The 18435-nt window shown below is 41.4% G+C and overlaps 2 protein-coding genes across 2 annotated transcripts in view; one reads left to right on the plus strand and one right to left on the minus strand.

Annotated features, from left to right (window-relative positions):
* Positions 1-9559, minus strand: part of UMODL1 (uromodulin like 1) — an 81049-nt gene extending 71490 nt beyond the window's left edge. The window contains exons 1-2 of the mRNA XM_083734746.1: positions 8953-9559; positions 6648-6724 (exon numbers count right to left, since the gene is read on the minus strand). Of these exons, the coding sequence (XP_083590872.1) occupies positions 6648-6724; positions 8953-9077 (202 nt within the window). The 5' untranslated portion in view covers positions 9078-9559. The remainder of the gene's footprint in view (positions 1-6647; positions 6725-8952) is intronic.
* C2CD2 (C2 calcium dependent domain containing 2) overlaps positions 816-18435 on the plus strand; it is a 27639-nt gene continuing 10019 nt past the window's right edge. The window contains exons 1-13 of the mRNA XM_083734772.1: positions 816-1825; positions 5842-5940; positions 9566-9697; positions 10286-10390; positions 11804-11926; positions 12141-12261; positions 13717-13825; positions 14243-14304; positions 14438-14565; positions 15029-15200; positions 16837-16953; positions 17729-17856; positions 18070-18388. Of these exons, the coding sequence (XP_083590898.1) occupies positions 1550-1825; positions 5842-5940; positions 9566-9697; positions 10286-10390; positions 11804-11926; positions 12141-12261; positions 13717-13825; positions 14243-14304; positions 14438-14565; positions 15029-15200; positions 16837-16953; positions 17729-17856; positions 18070-18388 (1891 nt within the window). The 5' untranslated portion in view covers positions 816-1549. The remainder of the gene's footprint in view (positions 1826-5841; positions 5941-9565; positions 9698-10285; positions 10391-11803; positions 11927-12140; positions 12262-13716; positions 13826-14242; positions 14305-14437; positions 14566-15028; positions 15201-16836; positions 16954-17728; positions 17857-18069; positions 18389-18435) is intronic.

The following is an 18435-nucleotide window of genomic DNA, read 5'->3' on the forward strand; positions in this document are numbered from 1 at the left end:
CGATGGGGAAAAAAGTGGGGTTTTTTTACATAATCTCAGTAACCCAAACAGTAAGCATAAAACAATATACAAATACTTAGAGGTTACCATCTATCACTTATATAGGTAAGCATACAGTGTCCATGCTTTTCTGCTGTTTTCTTCTTCTTATAGGTGCCAAAACCACACCAGACCATACATTTATATAACAGTCTGACCTTTAGCCTCCTTCAGTTTGCCAGTCAGCTTTTCTGTTATTGCCAAACTTTTCTAAGCCAAGGCCTTTTAGCCTTTCCCAAAACCTGGCCACCTTTTGAGGAGCTGCCATCAAAAAATGCCCTATCAATTCTTTATTTTTTTGGTCCCTATTTTGTCAAAGCTGTAACATTTCTGTTTTTGGTCTTGTGGTACATTGTTATGCAGTGCCAAACCACTTGCCTCAACTGTCAGTGAAAGTGGTGACCCAAACATTAACCCACATGGTCTATGTGCGAATATTCAGACACACAGCTGACCGATTTTAGGGAAATGCCTTTTGCTTAGCCTGTGTGGGGTCTTGGCTCAGCATCTTTAAATAAGGCCAGTCAATTTATCTGTGAACTTCAATAACACACTTTGTGGGGGGATTTTTGGGCATTATTCAAGTAATATTTTTAAGGGTCTTACCAAAGAATATGCCATAAAACAATACGATTTTGGCCTGCCTCGAAACCTTGACAGCAAAGGGCTCGTGAGCCCCAGAGATGCGCCGCAAGGCTGCGCGCGCAGGCTGAAATCGGACCTGACATCGGAGATGGTTTCCCATTGTCCAGGCCGCTGGACGGCCACTTCCGCAGGCTTGGCCGGAGCAAAGGTGGGCGCGACTGCAGTCCGCTGCTGCGCCTTTAAGGACTGTGAGGTGCCGGCTGGGAAGGGCCGCCGAGGGATAAGGAGCCGCTGCTGCTACTGCTGCTGCTGCCCGGTCCGCGTGAGAGGGGAGGGGATTTCCTCCCTCCCCGCAGGCGGCGGGGCAGCTTAGCTGAGAGCCGGACAACAATTCCCTCAGCGCCCGGAGGCGGGACAGCTGCCGAAATCTGAGGAGCCGCGCACGTCGCGCAGGGCTGCCCGGAGAGGAGCAGAGCGAGGGCAGGATGCGGCTGCTGGCTCCTCCGCTTCCCGGGGCCGAGGAGCGCGCTTTGTTGGCGGCGCTTCTGAAGGCTTCTCCTCGTCCTCCTCTTCCCGGCCGGCGGCTGCGGTAGCCGCGCGCGTGTGGCGCTGCTGGAAGGCTCGGCTGGGCAGGTCCTGCCCTGTGACGCGGACTCCTCCTCCTCCTCCTGGCGTCCCGCTCGCTGCTGGCTCCTGGCTCGGGCGACTTCTCTCTCGCTGAGGGAGGCGAATGTCCTTCGCGAGCCCTTCCGCCGCCGGGGCTGCTCGCTCTCGCCCCTCGGGAGAGGGGATTCTTCTTCTTGCTCCTCGTGGGCCGGCGGTGGCGCGGAGGAGCCCGATGCCTTGAGGCGCGCGGGGAGGCGGGGAGGGATCCTGCTGCCATGTGAGGAGGCTTCCCCCGCCGCTCCCCTCACTATGGTCAGTCATGTCTTGGCTGGCTTACTGGCTGGGCGAGCTGCAGCGCCTCTCGCTGCTCTCCTTGTTCGCGGCCGCCTTGACCGTGCTCGCCGTCTACCTGGTGCAGTGGGGCCTGGGCGCGCTGCGGCAAGGCGCCAGGAGGCAGCCGACGCCGGCGCCGGAGCAACTTCTGCCCCAGGACGAGGGTCCCCTCTTCGCCTGGCTGCTGTCTCTGAGCAGCTGGAGAAGCCAGTGGCAGAAAGCCTGGATAGCGGCGCTTAACCGGGAAGCCAAATCAAGGGAGGTAAGACAAAGAATTGAGGCGAGCTCTGCTCGGTTCCGTCTCCGGAGGGAGCTGGGCTCGCCATCCCATTCCCTGCAATTCCTTCTCACCTCGCTGGTCGCGATCTTGCCTCGCCAAACTGTGTCCTATAGACCTGCAACTCGGGAGAAGAGGACTTGGTGCACCTGAGGAAGCGCACCGTGGTCCAGAGAAGCTTCCGCCATCGTCATACTTTAGTTAGTCTTGGAAGGTGCCACAACAAAACTGCGTGCTGTTTTTGCTGCAAACAGACTACAGGGGGCTACGCAAAGGCGCTCTGCAGTCTGAAATTGAGCAACGACAAATAATATTTACTGGGGGGGGGGGGCGGGGCGGGCAGAGAACTTGCACTCAAGTCAAGGTGCCATGAGAATTGCACCGTAAAAGCTGCTCGATTCTTAAGTGTTGTGAGTTGCACTGGTTGCACTGATCCGAGAGCAGGCGATTTTCGTTGACCACACACTGGCAGGACCTTTCAGCTTTGCTTAGGGAGTAGACTTGGTTGATGTCAACAGAGGGTGATTGATAAGCGCCCAAGCATAAATGTATAGGGACTGTATAGTTGCTTAAAATCAGTGAGACATTATGTGGAATGATCAGTGTAATTTTGTTTAACCTGAAATCTAAAATCTAAAAAAAGGGATCTTTTCCTCCTTGCTACCAGACAACTATTTGCAAGCAGGTTATGTATAGACGCACTGGGTTTTCTTGAATTTCTGGAAAATGGAGCAATTCCTTCACTGTTGTTTGTGATTTTGTTCACTTACCTTATCCCTTAAAACTCCTATCCCAAGCGTTCATTCATTCAGCCTCCTTTTCTCCCACCTATGGGCATAGACATGATTTATTTTAAGGAGTGGACAGGCTTTTTGTTAGGGGAGACAGAACTGAGTTATCTGTGATGAAATTGGTCAGTTAAATATTTTTTTATTTACTTACTTGATTTAGGGGGGCAGCTGCCCCCAGGAGCTCTCTTTATTATTATTGCTATTATGTTTTTGTTACATGAAATTTATATAAAATATAAATCAAAGTGGTTGTCCCGTGCATAGTCATCTAGCCCATTGGTCTGCAACTGGTAGGTCATGACCCGCTTGTGGATCATGGCCTGAGCCAAGGTGGATTGCAAAAGGAGCACTACCACCAGAGGCATACCTAGGGTCCCTTATTGGTGCCCACCCCTGAAAAATCATTTTACTGCACCCCATTGTGTGAAGGATGGGAACCTTATCCTAAATTTCAGTGCTTCACCACACACATATATACGCTCCGTAGCCTGGTAGGTGATTTTTGCTCAGGTGCCCCCCAGGCCTGCAACCCCGATGAAGGCCAGTTTCACCGACCTTTAGGCATGCCTCTGACTAGCACCCTGCAATTATATGTATGGTAAAAGGTTAAGAAACACGTCCCCAAATGCATGTTTGGTTTAAAACTGGGTCCTGGGTCAGGAAAGGTTAATGATACCTGACCTAGCATGTTGCTTGTCTGTGTTCCATTAGATCTTAATAACTTTAAATCAAAAACAAAAAACCTGCAAATTGAACTGTAAATTGTGAGGGGGTCAAAGGCTAGGAAGCAAGCACACTGTAGGAAAGCTGATAGGAAAGGAACAATGCCTTGCATCCGTACATCCTTTCCAAGAAAGCAACTGCATCCTTTTTCTTTTGATGAGTTCACTGCCTGGCAGTGCAATGTGTTTTTACTCTCTCACTGAGCCGTCCAACTCAAAACAATGCTGTCATCAGGAAGCCAGTGAAACTCTGATTTGCTTCTTCTGCTTCATCAGAGACTCGAGAAGAATGTTAATGTAACAACTGAGCACACGCAACATATAATAAGCAGTTTGTAGTTAAATGTGACTCCATTGCTAACGTTGCAAGTTCAAGAGATTACACACACACACAGGCTTGAAATCCTAAATTTTTAGCAATGCAGATGACTACTAAATTCTCCATCTTTCCATGAAGGGGTGTGCTAGCTTTATTTATTTTACTTATTTGTTACTTGACAAATGTGAACAGGTCATTAAAATCACATCATACATGACTGAAAGTACAAAAGAGAAAGGTAAATGTACCCAGTCTTAAGTGACCATGACTCTTTTTTTAAAAAAATGTTTTTATTAAAGATTTGGGGGGGGGTTTACAAAAGTTCATACAGTGTCTCTGCTTACAGTTCATAGAGTCCTTCCTACAAATCGGTTAATTTTTTTTGACACATTTTAAAATCTTGTGAATTGTCATAAGCCAGTGGAGCAGCAGTAGCTTGGAGTGCAGGACCCAGAACAGAAAGTCTCAGCTGTTCAGCAACCTTTCCATTGGCCACAGTTTGAGAACATCTGCAGTAGAGCTTTCAGCACTGCTTAAAGTTTACTTGTGTTCAACAGGAGTTGTACTCCTTTCCCCTGCCAATGATTGATCAATTATATTTCTATGCCACTTTTCATTCAAATGAATCCCAAAGCTGCTTATAAATAACAATTCAATAATAGAACATCACAAATACAGCATGAATCACCAGCAAAACAATTATAAATGATCAATCAAACAATTGCGATCTATAAAACACTATTAACAAAACTATTAAAAAAAAGCTAAACATCACAATTACAACAAAAATCATATTATAGGATCCAAAAAGTACTTCAGGCTTCATAATCTATCAAACAATAATAACAACAGTAACAAAATAGCAACCAAAAATAAGCTAAGCACAGTTGAATTCATGCACGCATTCTCCTTACCCCATGACTCAAGCTTTCATGTACCGGTATATTATAATGAACTGAAAGTATGAGCATGTAGTTTACCACACACACACACACACACACATACACCAGCTACAGCTGGTAATGTCAGTTTAATAATATTTGTGTATATGACTCTCTAACAGAAGAAAAAACACTTGTGTTTTGCATACTTGGGCCACCCCAAATCATGCAATTGCATTTCCAGGAGATTGCCTTGTATGAGACAACCCAAGCACTGTATCTTGTTCACTGCAGTTTTGTGTAAACTACTGGCAATTATTGTTGAATGCCTAGCATTCTTGATAATATTTGTAGAAATGAATAAGGAATTGGAGGCTGTACCCCACAATAATATTTGAGCAAACCCTAATCATACACAGACACAACCCTTAAGAGTGTCCTCAATGAGATGCAACATCCTACAAGATTGCCTTGGGCGAACTAGAATCTGTTGGCCTTAGCCCCTAATTTGCAATTATACAAATAATACTGGCCTACCCTAAAGAATCATTGGGAAGACTGGGGGAGTTAATGTGAATCCTTTGAACACTCCAAAGTGCTGTATACAGTAATGCTAAGTAACTTGTTGGTAAAATTACTCTGTTTAGTATTGTCAGTATGGGGTGAATATGGACTGCTCACAGGGCTTAGTTCTTAAAACTAAACTTATGTCCACCACAGTATTAAGTAGCCATTACTTGGTTTCTGTTTATACTGAAGTAATAATTAGGTGACACAATTAGGTGACGATCTTGTATCTACATGATTTATGGCACACATTACTAAGCAAGATAAATATAAGTTGCTTTTTGGCTCTTCTAATATAAGCAGTTGAGCTTCTCAGGCACCTAATCCAGATGAAATCAAGGAGCTGTTATGGCAAGCATATTTGCATACTTAATTGTCAAATATTTCTTCCTCAATTTAGTCCTAGGACTTGGAATTTAGCTGAACATCCAGCTGTTTGGGGTTCTTTGGAATCTGTGAACTTCAATAATAACATATACTCTGAAACCCATGCCAAACAGGGAACTGAGAACGTCAGAGTCTGCTGGATCAGGCCAATGGCCCATCTAGTCTAGCGTCCTGTTCTCACCATGTTCATCCAGATGACTGTGGGAAACTCTCAAGGAGGACTTGAGCTCAAGAGCATTCTTCCTTCCTGTGGTTTCCAGCAACTGGAACTCAGAAGCATTTCTGCCTTGGGCTATGGAAACTATTTCAAATAAATGTTACTTTTCTCCCCCAGGACTCCCGCTTGTTTACATTTGAAGAACATGCAGCTCCTCAGCCTCTAGAGCTTGTGGTACAACGTGTTGTAAGTGTGGTAAAGTCTGCTGATGAAAAGGTGAGCTTGCTTGACCTGATAGTTCCTTACTTTGTGGGTCTCTTGTCTCGTTTTCCCATCCCCACCAAAATGTATGCATTTGAATTTCTGAACTCTAGATCTGGGTCAAGGATAATTTTAAAATGATACATATCAGCCAGTGTAACAATTTGTTATTTTCTTTATTGGACTGCACACCCTATCTTTGTCTGTCTGTCTCTGATTGCCTTTTTCTTTTATGATCATTAATATGCACAAATAAAGTGGTCTGTACTAAAAATGCAGTATGCCCCTATGCAACTGGTTAATAACTTGCCCTCTTAGAAACTGCATTCCATAAAATATAAGCTATACAAATATAAAGACCAGGAATGGATCTATAATTGTAAGCGCTGCATTTTGTTTTTCTAAGAAGCATATGCATAGTGTTTTAGCATCTGATGTTGGAATAGAAGCCCTGTGAATACACAGAAAGCCCTAGTTAGAATCTGAAATAATAAAAACATTACATTTTAAGAACTCTGTCTTTGTTAGTAATATCCCAACCGACTTGGTTGTCAGGCTCCTGATGTGGTTGGCAAACTACATAGTGTTTAATTTAACTGGTACTACAAAATTTTTTAGGACTGCTTTTTTGCAAGGCTGTTCTCACTGGAGTGTATCTGAAATCACTCCAGTGAAGAAAATTATTCGCAAATCAGGCACAAGTATGCTAGGAATTGACATACCAGTGTCTCCATGAGAAGCAAACACGAGCACAAGTCCTTCTGGCTTCAAAATCTTTGAGTAAGTTGCAGAAGTACTCCTGTGAGCAAAGGTAATAATATCAAAACAGGAGTAGGATCAAGGGTTCAATTTGATCTCCTGTAAACAAGCCTAGTCTGAGGTATGCCTTCATCTTGCAGGCTGGCCTTTCTGGATTGAGTTACACTTTTATCTCTCTGTTCCTGCTGTTCTTAGCTTAAGGCACACCCTGAACAAAGTTCACATAATATTGTCTGTAATTTCCAACTGTTGTGAACTGTGGGAGTGGCACTCTGCAGACTTTCACTTCATTGTTAAATGCATGCTTTTCTCTAGCAGTGGGTGTGTCCTCTCAGTCACGTGCCTGTGAATATTGATAACAGAAAATCATACAGTAGCAATAATCCTCTTTTATAATTTTCTTGCTATGGCCAGGATTAGCTTATATTGACAAATGCAATGTGAAGACTTCTTCAGTAACAGCCTGAAGTAGCATAACTATTCATACACGTTGTGCCTTGTTAACCGATTTCTTTGTTGGAATACTTTACTGGTGATGAATACGTTACCTAGCACTAGTGAAATTAAGGAGATGTGGGCCTGATCAGTACAAGGAAGAAAGATCACTAGAGCTGTCTTCAGGCATTTTGCTCTTTCCTCAACAGGAGTGAACAATTGATCAGAACAGGGGCAGCCCCCTGTCACTGTCTCATCACTGCCTGTTAACATAAACACACTTGTCAAATACCCAATGAGTACTTTAGAGACCTGGTTATGCTGTTTGATAAATATATATTGAGCCCTCTCCCTGAGTTCCTTTCAGTAGATTCTACTCTAGACCCTAAAAGAGTATAGACCACTTAATTTGCCACCTGAAAACATCACTGCTGGGGAAAATTGTAAGTGTTGCATCTTTAGGAACCATAGTGACAATTTAAGGCATAAATCCCATGTATGTTTACCTGGGAATAAGACCTACTGAGCCTAAAAGACTTCTTTAAGCTGATAAATAACGCCAGTGGAATCACAGTAAGGGGCTCCCTGCTTGCTGATATGGTGTCTGTCCTGAGAGTATTGTATGAGTTGGCTGTTGAGTGGAGAGTTGGATATTTGCGGTCTTTTCTTTTTTGTAGCAAAATACAACGATTATAAGGACTAGTAATGTAACAATATCACTATGCCCAGAAGTATGTGTTTATAGTTTTCACTAACTATCAATACCGTTCTGGTTACAGGTAGGTAGCTTTGTTGGTCTGCCATAGTCAATTTTTTTTAAAAAAAATTCCTTCCAGTAGCACCTTAGAGACCAACTAAGTTTGTTATTGGTATGAGCTTTTGTGTGCATGCATAGACACTCTTCTATCAATACAGTCTTTCCCAGTTTGCTACTTGTGATGTTTCTCACAAAAAGTTTGGCTAAATTGTGCATCATGCTGGTAAATAAACAACCTTTTCCATGTTAGCTATGTAAAATTTGCACAGAACTCTTAATGACAGGATTAATGACTAGGGTTATGCTACTCTGCTTTTGAAAGTTAGCAGACAAGAAATAGTTAATAGGAATTGCAAGGCAAACATGTTCTTGGGAAAGAGAATAGCTTGAGAAAGAGAAATATGTGCTTCTAATAGCCTTCGCCATTATTATTTGCAAAGGTTGTGGGAAAGGAATCTGGGGCAGGGAGAAAAAAATCTTGCAGGTAAGCCTAGAGGCGAATCGTGGTGGTTCATTGGTCTGGTCTTCAGCAGAAGCCAGACTAATAATGGTAATAAGAAAGCGTCTTCTTAATTTTGTCTGGCCATCCTGAGCTAACCTTCACAAATCTCTCTGTGGCTGAAAAGCAAGCAAGTTAAATAATATATTTGTGTATTCTAATAGGATGTTGAAAATCTGTCAGGCACATGAATCTGCATTAGAGGCTGATTGTATTAATAACTAAACTTAGAGCCACAAACAGTAAGGGCATGATTTACAAATTTTAAAAATATTGATTTCAGTTAAATGGCATGGCGGAGAAAAAAGTGAGGGGGTTCTGCTTCTGCATGTGTAAAGGGTCCCCCCCCCCTAATGAAGCAGAGCAACTGGTCTGTTGAGAGCATGTTGCAGAAAATAACTGAGCTAGTTCCTTAACTTAATATATCTTCCTGTTAAATTTCATTTTCTGGTTATTTCATTTGACATCCCTTGTCTCCCCCCCACAAACACATACATTCAAAATTCCATAGAAAGTTGAGTGTGTCAGTTTTGGAGGAAAGGAAAATGATATGGGTGGGGAGAGAGTAGGAACTGACCTGCTGAAGCCCCAAACAGCTTGTATCCTGGTTGTGGGGGAAACTCCCTGAACAATCCAGGGCAGTTTCAGGAGGGAGGGAAGAAAAAACGCCCACCTCTTCCCTTTCCCTAGAAACTTCCTCATTCTCCAATACAGTGCAAGGCAGGGTGGAGTGATTGGACTCAGGGCTAGCTCTACATAGCAACGTAGGAGGGAAAGGTGTCAGGAATGTGGGAAAGGGGGAAAAAAACCCTCTACTTCTCTCTCTCTGCTCCCCTACAAATCCCAGATACTTGCTGGAACACTGAATGTTCTTGTCAGCAGCTGGGCATATAATGCACCATTTTGAGTTGCAGGTCCCCACTTCTTTGTTCTATTTCTGTCTTTAGAGGAATATAATTTTGGTTCTAAAATTAGACTTTTTGATACAATGGACAGTATTATATGCCAGTTGTATTTACCTGAGGAGGTGGGGGAGAGGCCTCCTTTAATTTTAGACTACATGTGTTGCCACAATGAAAGCTTGAACTCTACTGTCAGTGAGTGACAGTCAATTACATAAATGCACATAATAGTGTCCTATATAAATGTGTGTATGCAGTCTCTAAAGCCAAGTTTTACTTTTATTCCAGGTGGTCTCTTGTAATGTAATTGGAAATGCCTTTCATTTTATTGTCAGTATGCCCAATCCTTCTTCTGTTTCTTCATCTGTTACTTCGGAATGTCAGTCTTACAGTGTAAAACTGTCTCCACTTCATTTGCAGGTAATTTGTTTTGCTAAATTTTACCTATAGTTTTATTTATTTCTATTATTAGGTTAGCCCAGATAGTCTAGTAAGTGGAACTTTTGAAAAGTCCTCCTCGGGTTTAATATTGACTGCATTTGAAGAATTCTGCTAACCATGGTTTAGATGTGTAGGCTCAACCATTCCTCCCCCCCCCCCTTGCATGCAAAGCTTAAGTCATTACTTTCTTATTGAAGCAAACCACAGTTTGCCAGTGCATCTGGAGACATGGAGACATTATGAAATGTTGTGTCCCTAATATGCAGTTAGTGACTGCTATGGCTCAGCTTTTAGCAAGCGTGAATTATAAATGATGGCAGGTTAAATTGATCTGATTGTTTATGGTTATCAATGAATTGCGTGGGTGACTGGGCTCCCTTTGTGGCTATGGAAGGCAAAAAAAAAAAAAATCTCCAAGCACAAAATATTCAGATTCTGACAATGGCAAATTCCCAGTACTTGCTTGATGAATTGCAACCATTGTGAATTGCTGGAAGAACTAGTAGAATTAGGGTACAATATCTGTTAATGGGCAAAACTAAAATGGTAATGATATCGTATTTACAGCTGAAACTTTCAATGAAATCCAAAGAGGAAGACATTCAGGTCAAGTGGTCTTTCATTTGGACCTCAGAAACAAACACTGAAATTAAGCCTACTAAAGTACAGGAGGTAAGTCTGTTAGCATTTGCTTGTGTCTAGCACGATTTCCATCAAAACTACACGTTAAATTAATGATAATGTTTGCAGTAGCTTATACAAATTTGATTCTAAATTTTTAAATATTAACTAATACCTTGATCTGACACCTAGAAGGACTTTCTTCCAAGGCAGATTACTTAGGAGCAGGATGTATAGCTGCAATCCATGGCGTTCTGGCTTGGAAGCATGGCTCTTTGAAATGATTCAAATTAAATGTTTAGGTGTCAGTTTTGCATGAGTAATTATAAGCCACTGCTTCCAATGCTCACCTTTAATAATAGTCTACAGATATTTTAATATTTGCCACACAGAGAACAGTGATTAACTCCACACACCCAATGAGACTTCTTTTACATTCCCCACCCCCTTTGAGGATTAGTTTCCTGCCCCACACACCAAGCTTGGAAGACTTAAAAGCACTTTGTAGTGCAACAAAAAGGGCCGCTGTTTGCCCAAAGTTGTGTACTGGGGGGAGGTTATGGATGGCCTTCTCCTCCTACAAGGGGCTTTTTAAAGCTCTCTCTTCTAAAAGTCAAGATTGAAAGACCCCCACCTGAGTGGCAGCATTTATGAGGCTCATGCAACTAAAATATCAGATAGGAGGCAGGATTGGATCTAGCTGCTGTGTATCCCGCTGAATATTCAGAACTAGAAAAGGGGCGCTAAAGCAAATACTGGTATTTAAGTTGTTGCAGCGCAACTTTTAGGGGTAAGAATAAGGAGGTTAGCAGAGGGGTGTACATGACTGAAGTATTGAAGAACAGTGTGTGTTCAAAGGGTGTTGGCAACATGCATATCTTACACTGGTCTTAGCTAAAGGTGATATTCTGTTGGTCCTGTGTCTTAGTCATTATCCACAGCTAAATGTTGCACATGGATCAGCATCTGCACAAGCTAACTGCTTTTTTAAAATAATGCAGAGAATTGTCAAGGTTGTTCTGAGTAAATGATGACTTTTCCTTAAATAGTCATAATGCAGCATTATGACCGCAGACCCTTCTTGGTGAGCAGTGTGGATCAGCAATTTTATTAATGACTTGTGGGGCCTTGCCAGGAAGTAAGCCAATCAGTGCGATCTCTTGCTTGGATCTTGGCTGTTTTAGACTTGGCTTTTGACAAAGTTGCTCTAATTGAGTGCATCATAGCTTTACAAACTGCTTTGACTATTTCTCTTTGCTGTAAGTAAGAGCATAGGAAAGGAGCTTATGTCTACACATATTTCCATTTTCCTGATGCAACTTAAGCCCAAAGAAGTGGAGCAAAAATCTGTTTTTGTTCAGTACAGTGCATGTAGAGCAATATAGCTGTGGTGTCTTTCGAAAGTGAACCAAGCTTCTGAATTTTACAAGCAGTGCAATGTATCAATGTATTCTTCCTTTTTAGGACCAGACAGCTGGGGCATGTGCCGTATCAGAAACACTTAAAGGTCTGCTGCGGTATCTCATAAATTCAGCATCTCCCTCTGTGATTCTGAGTACAAAACCTACAGATGTAAAGGCATTGCAGGTATTTATCTATTTTTATTTTAAAGTCTGTTTTTATTTGTCACTGCTGTGCCTCCATCTTCATTAGTGCTGTGGTAAGTTATGACTCAGGGCTTTGGCTAAATCTATTTGTCCAATTCACACATATGTATGACTGTTGGAAGTTAATTGATGTGAACATAAATTGCTTGGAGTTTATCTAAAACAATCTTATTTGTTTTGCTTCCTTTTAATAGAATGTACAAAAAACAGGTGTTGTGCCTCAGGGCACCAGTCCTCCTAAACCTCCAAGGGCTCATGAACTAAAACTGCTGATGAAAAACATCAAAGCTACACTGACCAATCAAAGCATTGCGGGTAAATAACTTGGTTTTACTTCCCTTTGTCCCCATATTATAATCTCTTAATTCTGCAAAAATAACAAGCAGTGGTCACAAATTATATCCCATAATTGCAGAGAAAGGCTTGGGCTTTGCCTCAGGGATACATGACTGGTTGAGATTTGGTTTATTCTTTTTCCTCTCTGAAGCTTCAGGATTTTGTATGTAGGGTGGAGAACTCTCACAAGGAGGCACATCGTATGGCAAGCTAACACCTCAAACAAATTGCTTTCTTTTCTTTTGAGTTGCAGTTCCATGTGTGGACTCCAGGCCCTTAGGAGACATTTCTCAACACTCCTGCCAAAATAAAATTCCCAGAGTTGCTTCTGAGGTTAGGAAAGAACTTGCCTTGCACTCTGAACACTGGGTGGCCCATACCCCACTGGGAAGCACCCCAGAGAGATGTGATCTTTCTCTTTCATGTAGAGTGCACTCTTCATTGATCTCTGTAATATGGGCCTTCTATAATAATACTTCTTAAAAATATTATTTTTAACTTCAGTACAGAAAAATATTTCTCTCCAGCCATCCGTTTTCATACCTTACATTGCTCATAGGTTGCTTCACCGATGACAGTATTTTAATAACTGAAACACTTTCTTCTGTTGTATTAACTAGAAGTGCCTTACACAACTCAAAACATCAGAACAGCCAAAAGGTATAGGTGGCATTACATTATGTGTGCTGTGAACTGTACAGCATGTTTACGAGAAGCTGACTTAAAAACTTGCCCATCAGGTTTTGTAAGGTTCTACAAGTCTATGCTTGCTTGTTTCCCTAACTTCAGGGCAGGCCAGAGTTAAGGGCAGAGCTCTTCACCTTGCCTTTGTATACTGTTTTTAACTGAGTGTTACCCCTACTTTCCAAATCTTGGCCAAATTTGGATGATAATTGATCTTGGAGCAGTATAGTCTTTGACAGTCTTTCTTTTGTTGTGATTTGAATCATGGTTTGTTGTATTTTTCCTAAGGAAGCCCTAGATGAATGGGTAATAGGATCTTTGAGTCTCCTGAGCAGCTTTCAAACATTAAAACAGTTTTTTTTAGCATACATCTATAATTGCATTTCTGGCTACCAAGGGCTTGAATCAAAAGAGAAATGGAGGCTTTTGTTTTGAAAATAATCTGTATTTTCTATTGTGCACACAGAACATTCTCCTGCCCAAAAATGGAATGATTAAGCTTCTGCTCACAGGAACCTTCCCGAGTTCCTAACTTCATTCTTGTAACTTTGCTTCTGCTTTGTTGTCATGTAGATAACACACCTTGCACTGCTAGCCATGTTGCTACAGGTTATACTTCTCACACAACTCCCAAAGGGTTTCTTGGATGAGGTCTCCTGCCAGTAGTTCACTCAAATGTGAAAAGCATAAAGAGGTACCTTAAGCAATTCTCACTTGAAACAAACTCCTCATCTTTTGCCTTCATTGCAGGTGGCATTAGCCCAATATGTATAATCCAGCTCAATGACCCTTTGCAAAAGTTTTCAAGCTCTGCAGCCAATAGTCCCATGGACTTCTCTTGGAAAGATGAATTCATCTTGTAAGTTCTGATTTTAATAACACTATAATAAGCACAGTGGAAAATGTTATACCTTCTATTATCCTCCAGATGTCACTATGGGGCAGGGGGAAATCCTATCTGCTAAGCATTCATAAGTTATCATGATATTTCCTAAATATTCTAGTGCTAATGCCTGGGGACAGGGCGGGGGAAGTCTTAGTTGCTGTTTGTTTTTTTACTTTTTGGTAAATTTGATATACTGCAATAAGTAAGGTGTGTGGAGAGGTAAGTTTTTTATTTTTCTTGCAAGGTTCTTGTACCTTTTAGCAGACAGGAATTCACCTTGTGAAACTTTCCAGGATGTGGATAGGCTGTAGTCAATAATCTATATTGCAAAATATGAAACTATATGACAGTCTGAACAATTTCTAAAATGCTCGTTTTTTCTGTTCACAGTGAATTAAATGCCAAATCAAAAGAACTGCAAGTAAAGATTGTAGAAAAAGGGGGACTGGATAGTAAGTATTGCAGATAAATTCATTTTATGTGTCTAATCTTTTATTTCTGCAACAACAATCTAATAGGATGCTGATCTACTAGTGGATTCATGTACAGATAGATTTCAATGCATTTCTTTTCTTTTCAATGCAGGTGGTTTCTCAGCTGTGGCTGCTGTACCTTTGGACTTGTTCAGGAGACAGCCTTCTGGATACAAAGGTTTTGCACTGAACAGTCAGCTTGGCAGTAGTAGCTCTACTGTAGGATCCGTTACTGCAGAGGTAGAATTTTAAGTTTATAAGCTGGCTTCTCGATCTAGTTTTTTCCTCCTGACCCAAAAAGTTTTAATCAGCTCCCAACTTCTTGCTTTCAGGCAGCTTTTGAAAATGAATGGCTTTCCCTGAAATATGACTCAGGTGTATACTCAATTTGCATAATTTGGTGCTTTGGAAACATTTCATAGGATCATAGAATTATTGAGTTGGAAGGGACCACAAGGGTCCTCTAGTCCAACACAGTTTATAAATTCTTTTAGTAAATGGAAGGCATGTATACCATGCAAAGTAGCTAACAATGCAAAAAGTACTCTTTTTATGTACATGATTTCCAAAAATCAGTGGGACTATGGTCATACATTGCAGGTTTTCCCTTTACATTTGGTCTATAAAAAATTTTATCACCAATTTATCGCTACTGAACTGTCCTTAATTGAATTTTAAAATCCTAACTATTTTTCTTCTTTAGTTCTTATACATAGAACCTTCAGAGTCTAGAACCTTGCAAGTTCCCCCCAAGATTCCTGTTGCAAAAGTAGAGAAAGATCGAACTGTGATGCCCTGTGGGACTGTGATCACTACTGTTACTGCTGTGAAAGCCAAGCCTTTAATAGAAGGGAGACCATCTATTTTGCATTCAGGTGAAAGAATAGAACACAACTTTGGATTGCTCCCAAAGCTTGACTTTTAAAAAAAGCAATTCTTTGGTACATTTTTAAGATGTATGGAAGGCAGGTAATAAATTATCTAATTATCTGTGGCCGTGGCACATGATGATGTCACACAAGGTTGCTTCCTGTACCAGTATAGCCTGGTACTGAGTTCTGCAAATAGCTGCATGAGTTCAAAAATTCATACACTTTATCATCTAGCCAATTACTTTAGGTACATATGCCAGCGTGTGTAAATACTGAAATATTGTTGAAAACAAGGAATTAATTTGGAAAAAGAGTGCAGCTTTTTTCATACCCTTTCAGGAGGTGATGGGTACAAGGAGTAAAAATTTTAAAAATGTTGTAAGAAGCTGCTACCATAAGAATTTCCATAAGGTTTATTTTCTTAATTTTTGTGCATGGATAGCTTCGCCAAGTATTACCAAGTTGGCACAACTGGTGCTGTTGTACTGGGGGCCGCAGTGCAGGGGGCGCTAAATGAATGCTGCGTAATGGAGCGAGAGAAGCGGGAGGAACACCAAATTTTGGAGTCACACAGGGAGCAGCTGAAATTTGAGAGCCCAAATTCCACCACTGACCAAGCACTTACCCTTATATCTAAGAGATGCATTTTGAACAGTCCTTGGAAATGAATGAGAAGTTAGAAATGTATTGGTGACCAGATGAAAGGCAGGCTGCCATCAGGGGACTTGGAAACTTAAAGACATCTGCAATACATTCTTTCGTGTGTGTGTGTGTGTGTGTGTGTGTGTGTGCGCGCGCGCTCTAGCTATATTGTAGCACAGACAATAAAACAGAGCAGGTCTGCAGCATGTGTTCAACTTTAGAATCATTTGTTTTCTTTAGTCCTGAGACTATATTCACACACACACACACACACACACACTTGATTGAATGTCCAAGTAATAAAATCCTATTGCAGCAATGAAGATGATGGATTGTTACTTTTACTAATTTATGAGACGTCTGTTTAAAATCTGCCATGTCAGTCCTTCAGCCTGCAAGTGGAGATATCTACTATGCATGAATTATAAATTTACTATAGCATAAAAGGCATCTGTGCAATGTACCGGTAATTCTAGGCTCACTTACATAATAAGTGTGAATTTTTTACAGTGAGTAAAATTTACTAGCTGACTGGCTTGAATCACAATAAAATTAATCTGGCTTGCAGTTTTCACAAATTGTCAAGAATGTCCAGTTCTGTGCTTATTGAACTCGTGTCCTTCTTTTGCATCCATGACCTAGTGAGGTAGCTTTTAAAATGTGCCGAAAAATATATAGAAACTCAAAAAATGAAGACTAGAATGGTTAAAGCGCTGATCTGTGAGCCTTTCCAATATACGTACCTGTTTCATTCAGCAAGACTGTTATCAGGGAGAAATGTCATGGGAGGGAAGAATTAAAAATGCACTTCCTAGTCTTTAGACTCGATCTGGAAATCCCCAGAGCTGTTTTTAAGGGTTTGGGGGGGTTTTTTGGTTTTTTTTAAGTTGCCAGTAGATTGACTCATGGAACTTGCATGTCTTGCCTAGTAGAGCTTTATTAAGGAATATATTTTGAAATATGCAGATGAGAAAATAACTGATACTCTGTGTATTAGATTCACCAATCCGAAGTCCTGTTAGAACGAAGGTGATTGAAAAGGATTTGTCTGTTCAGGCGATCCATTGCCGGAATACTTCTTCAGTAAGCAAGGCTTTATCATCATCAGATACAGGTAAGTTATGGCTAAGAGAACTGGGCTACGGTTGTAAGTCAGCTCCTTACCTGATGCATCATCATGTAAACCTTATGTCTTGTTTTACTTGTGCAAGGGCTCACAGAGACCTTTAAAAATATTAACATGTAAAAATATAGCATTAGGTTTAAGACACAACTCAAGGGTTGGAGCTGAATTATTATTATTATTTATTAAATTTCTATATCACCCCTCATCCGAGTACCACAGGGTGGTTTACAATATAAAAACACAAAAATACATAACATAGTAACAAACAAAAACAATACCCTCCCTCCCTGTTTAAAAGGCCATAGACTGGCTAATTAAACAAAGGCCTGGGAGAAGAGGAATGTTTCTGCCTGGCACTAGAAAAATGTAAGAAAGGTGCCAGGTGAGCCTGCCTGGGGAGAGTATTGCACAGGCAGGGAGCCACTACAGAAAAGGCCTGTTCTCGTGTTGCTGCCCTCCATATCTTTCACAGAGGGGGGCACACGAAGAAGGGCCTCTGATGATGATTGCAGGTTTTGGGCTGGTTCATATGGGAAGAGGCAGTCCTTGAGGAATTGCAGTCCTGAGCCGTTTAAGGCTTTATAGGTCGAAACCAGCATTTCAGTGGAGTGCACTGGAAAAAATATTGGTAAATCAAGGCTTGGTTTACATAAATAACTGGCTTTCTACTAGATTCCTGCTTTGATTCTTTGTGTCTTCAGTTGTTGCCTGCATCTTGGATCTTGTCTGCATCTTGTCATTCTCTTAATCACGTTCTTTTCAGAGCTGCTGGTGCTGAATGGCACAGATCCTGTGGCTGAGGTAGCTATTCGGCAACTAAGTGAATCTGCGAAGCAAAAACTCAAGTCTCCCAGGAAGAAAAGCACGATCATAATATCAGGGGTGTCAAAGGTAAGATCAGTCAGCATCCCCTGAACCCCACCCTTTACGTAATTCCCCCCCTCCTAGAATTTACTTTAAAAACTAAATAAATTTCTTGCTCAAAAGGGCAGAATAACCAAAAAATCCCCCAAGGGTTTGGACATGCCTAGAACAGCTCCTCGGTCCCTATACATTTTTCATAACCAGTATAATCTCTGCATCTCTTTTGCTTTACTGTTCCAGACTAATTTATCTCAGGATACTGAAGCTGCACTCATGATGGACTACGCGGCCACCATGGATGGCTCCTATAAGCAAGATGAGTCTTCCAGTGTAGAAGAAGGGTCTCTTGCACAGTCTCCTTCCAATGAAAAACTCTCACTGTATGTATCCCAAACAATACCTGCCCATGAAGATCCCCAGGAAAACAGCCATGATGCCTGGACTTTAGATGACAGTAGCGAGCAATGGCAGAGCAATGCACTACTAGACCAAGACTGTGATAAGATGTCTGGGAGCTCCATAAGCATCTCGGAACCTGGAACTGTGAAGAAATCCAAAGGTAAAATTATGAGCACACTTTTTAAGCAGTTTCATTACCTTTCCATA

Source organism: Podarcis gaigeae (genome assembly GCF_964106915.1).
Source record: "Podarcis gaigeae genome assembly, chromosome: 4".
Classification (NCBI taxonomy): Eukaryota; Metazoa; Chordata; class Lepidosauria; order Squamata; family Lacertidae; genus Podarcis; species Podarcis gaigeae.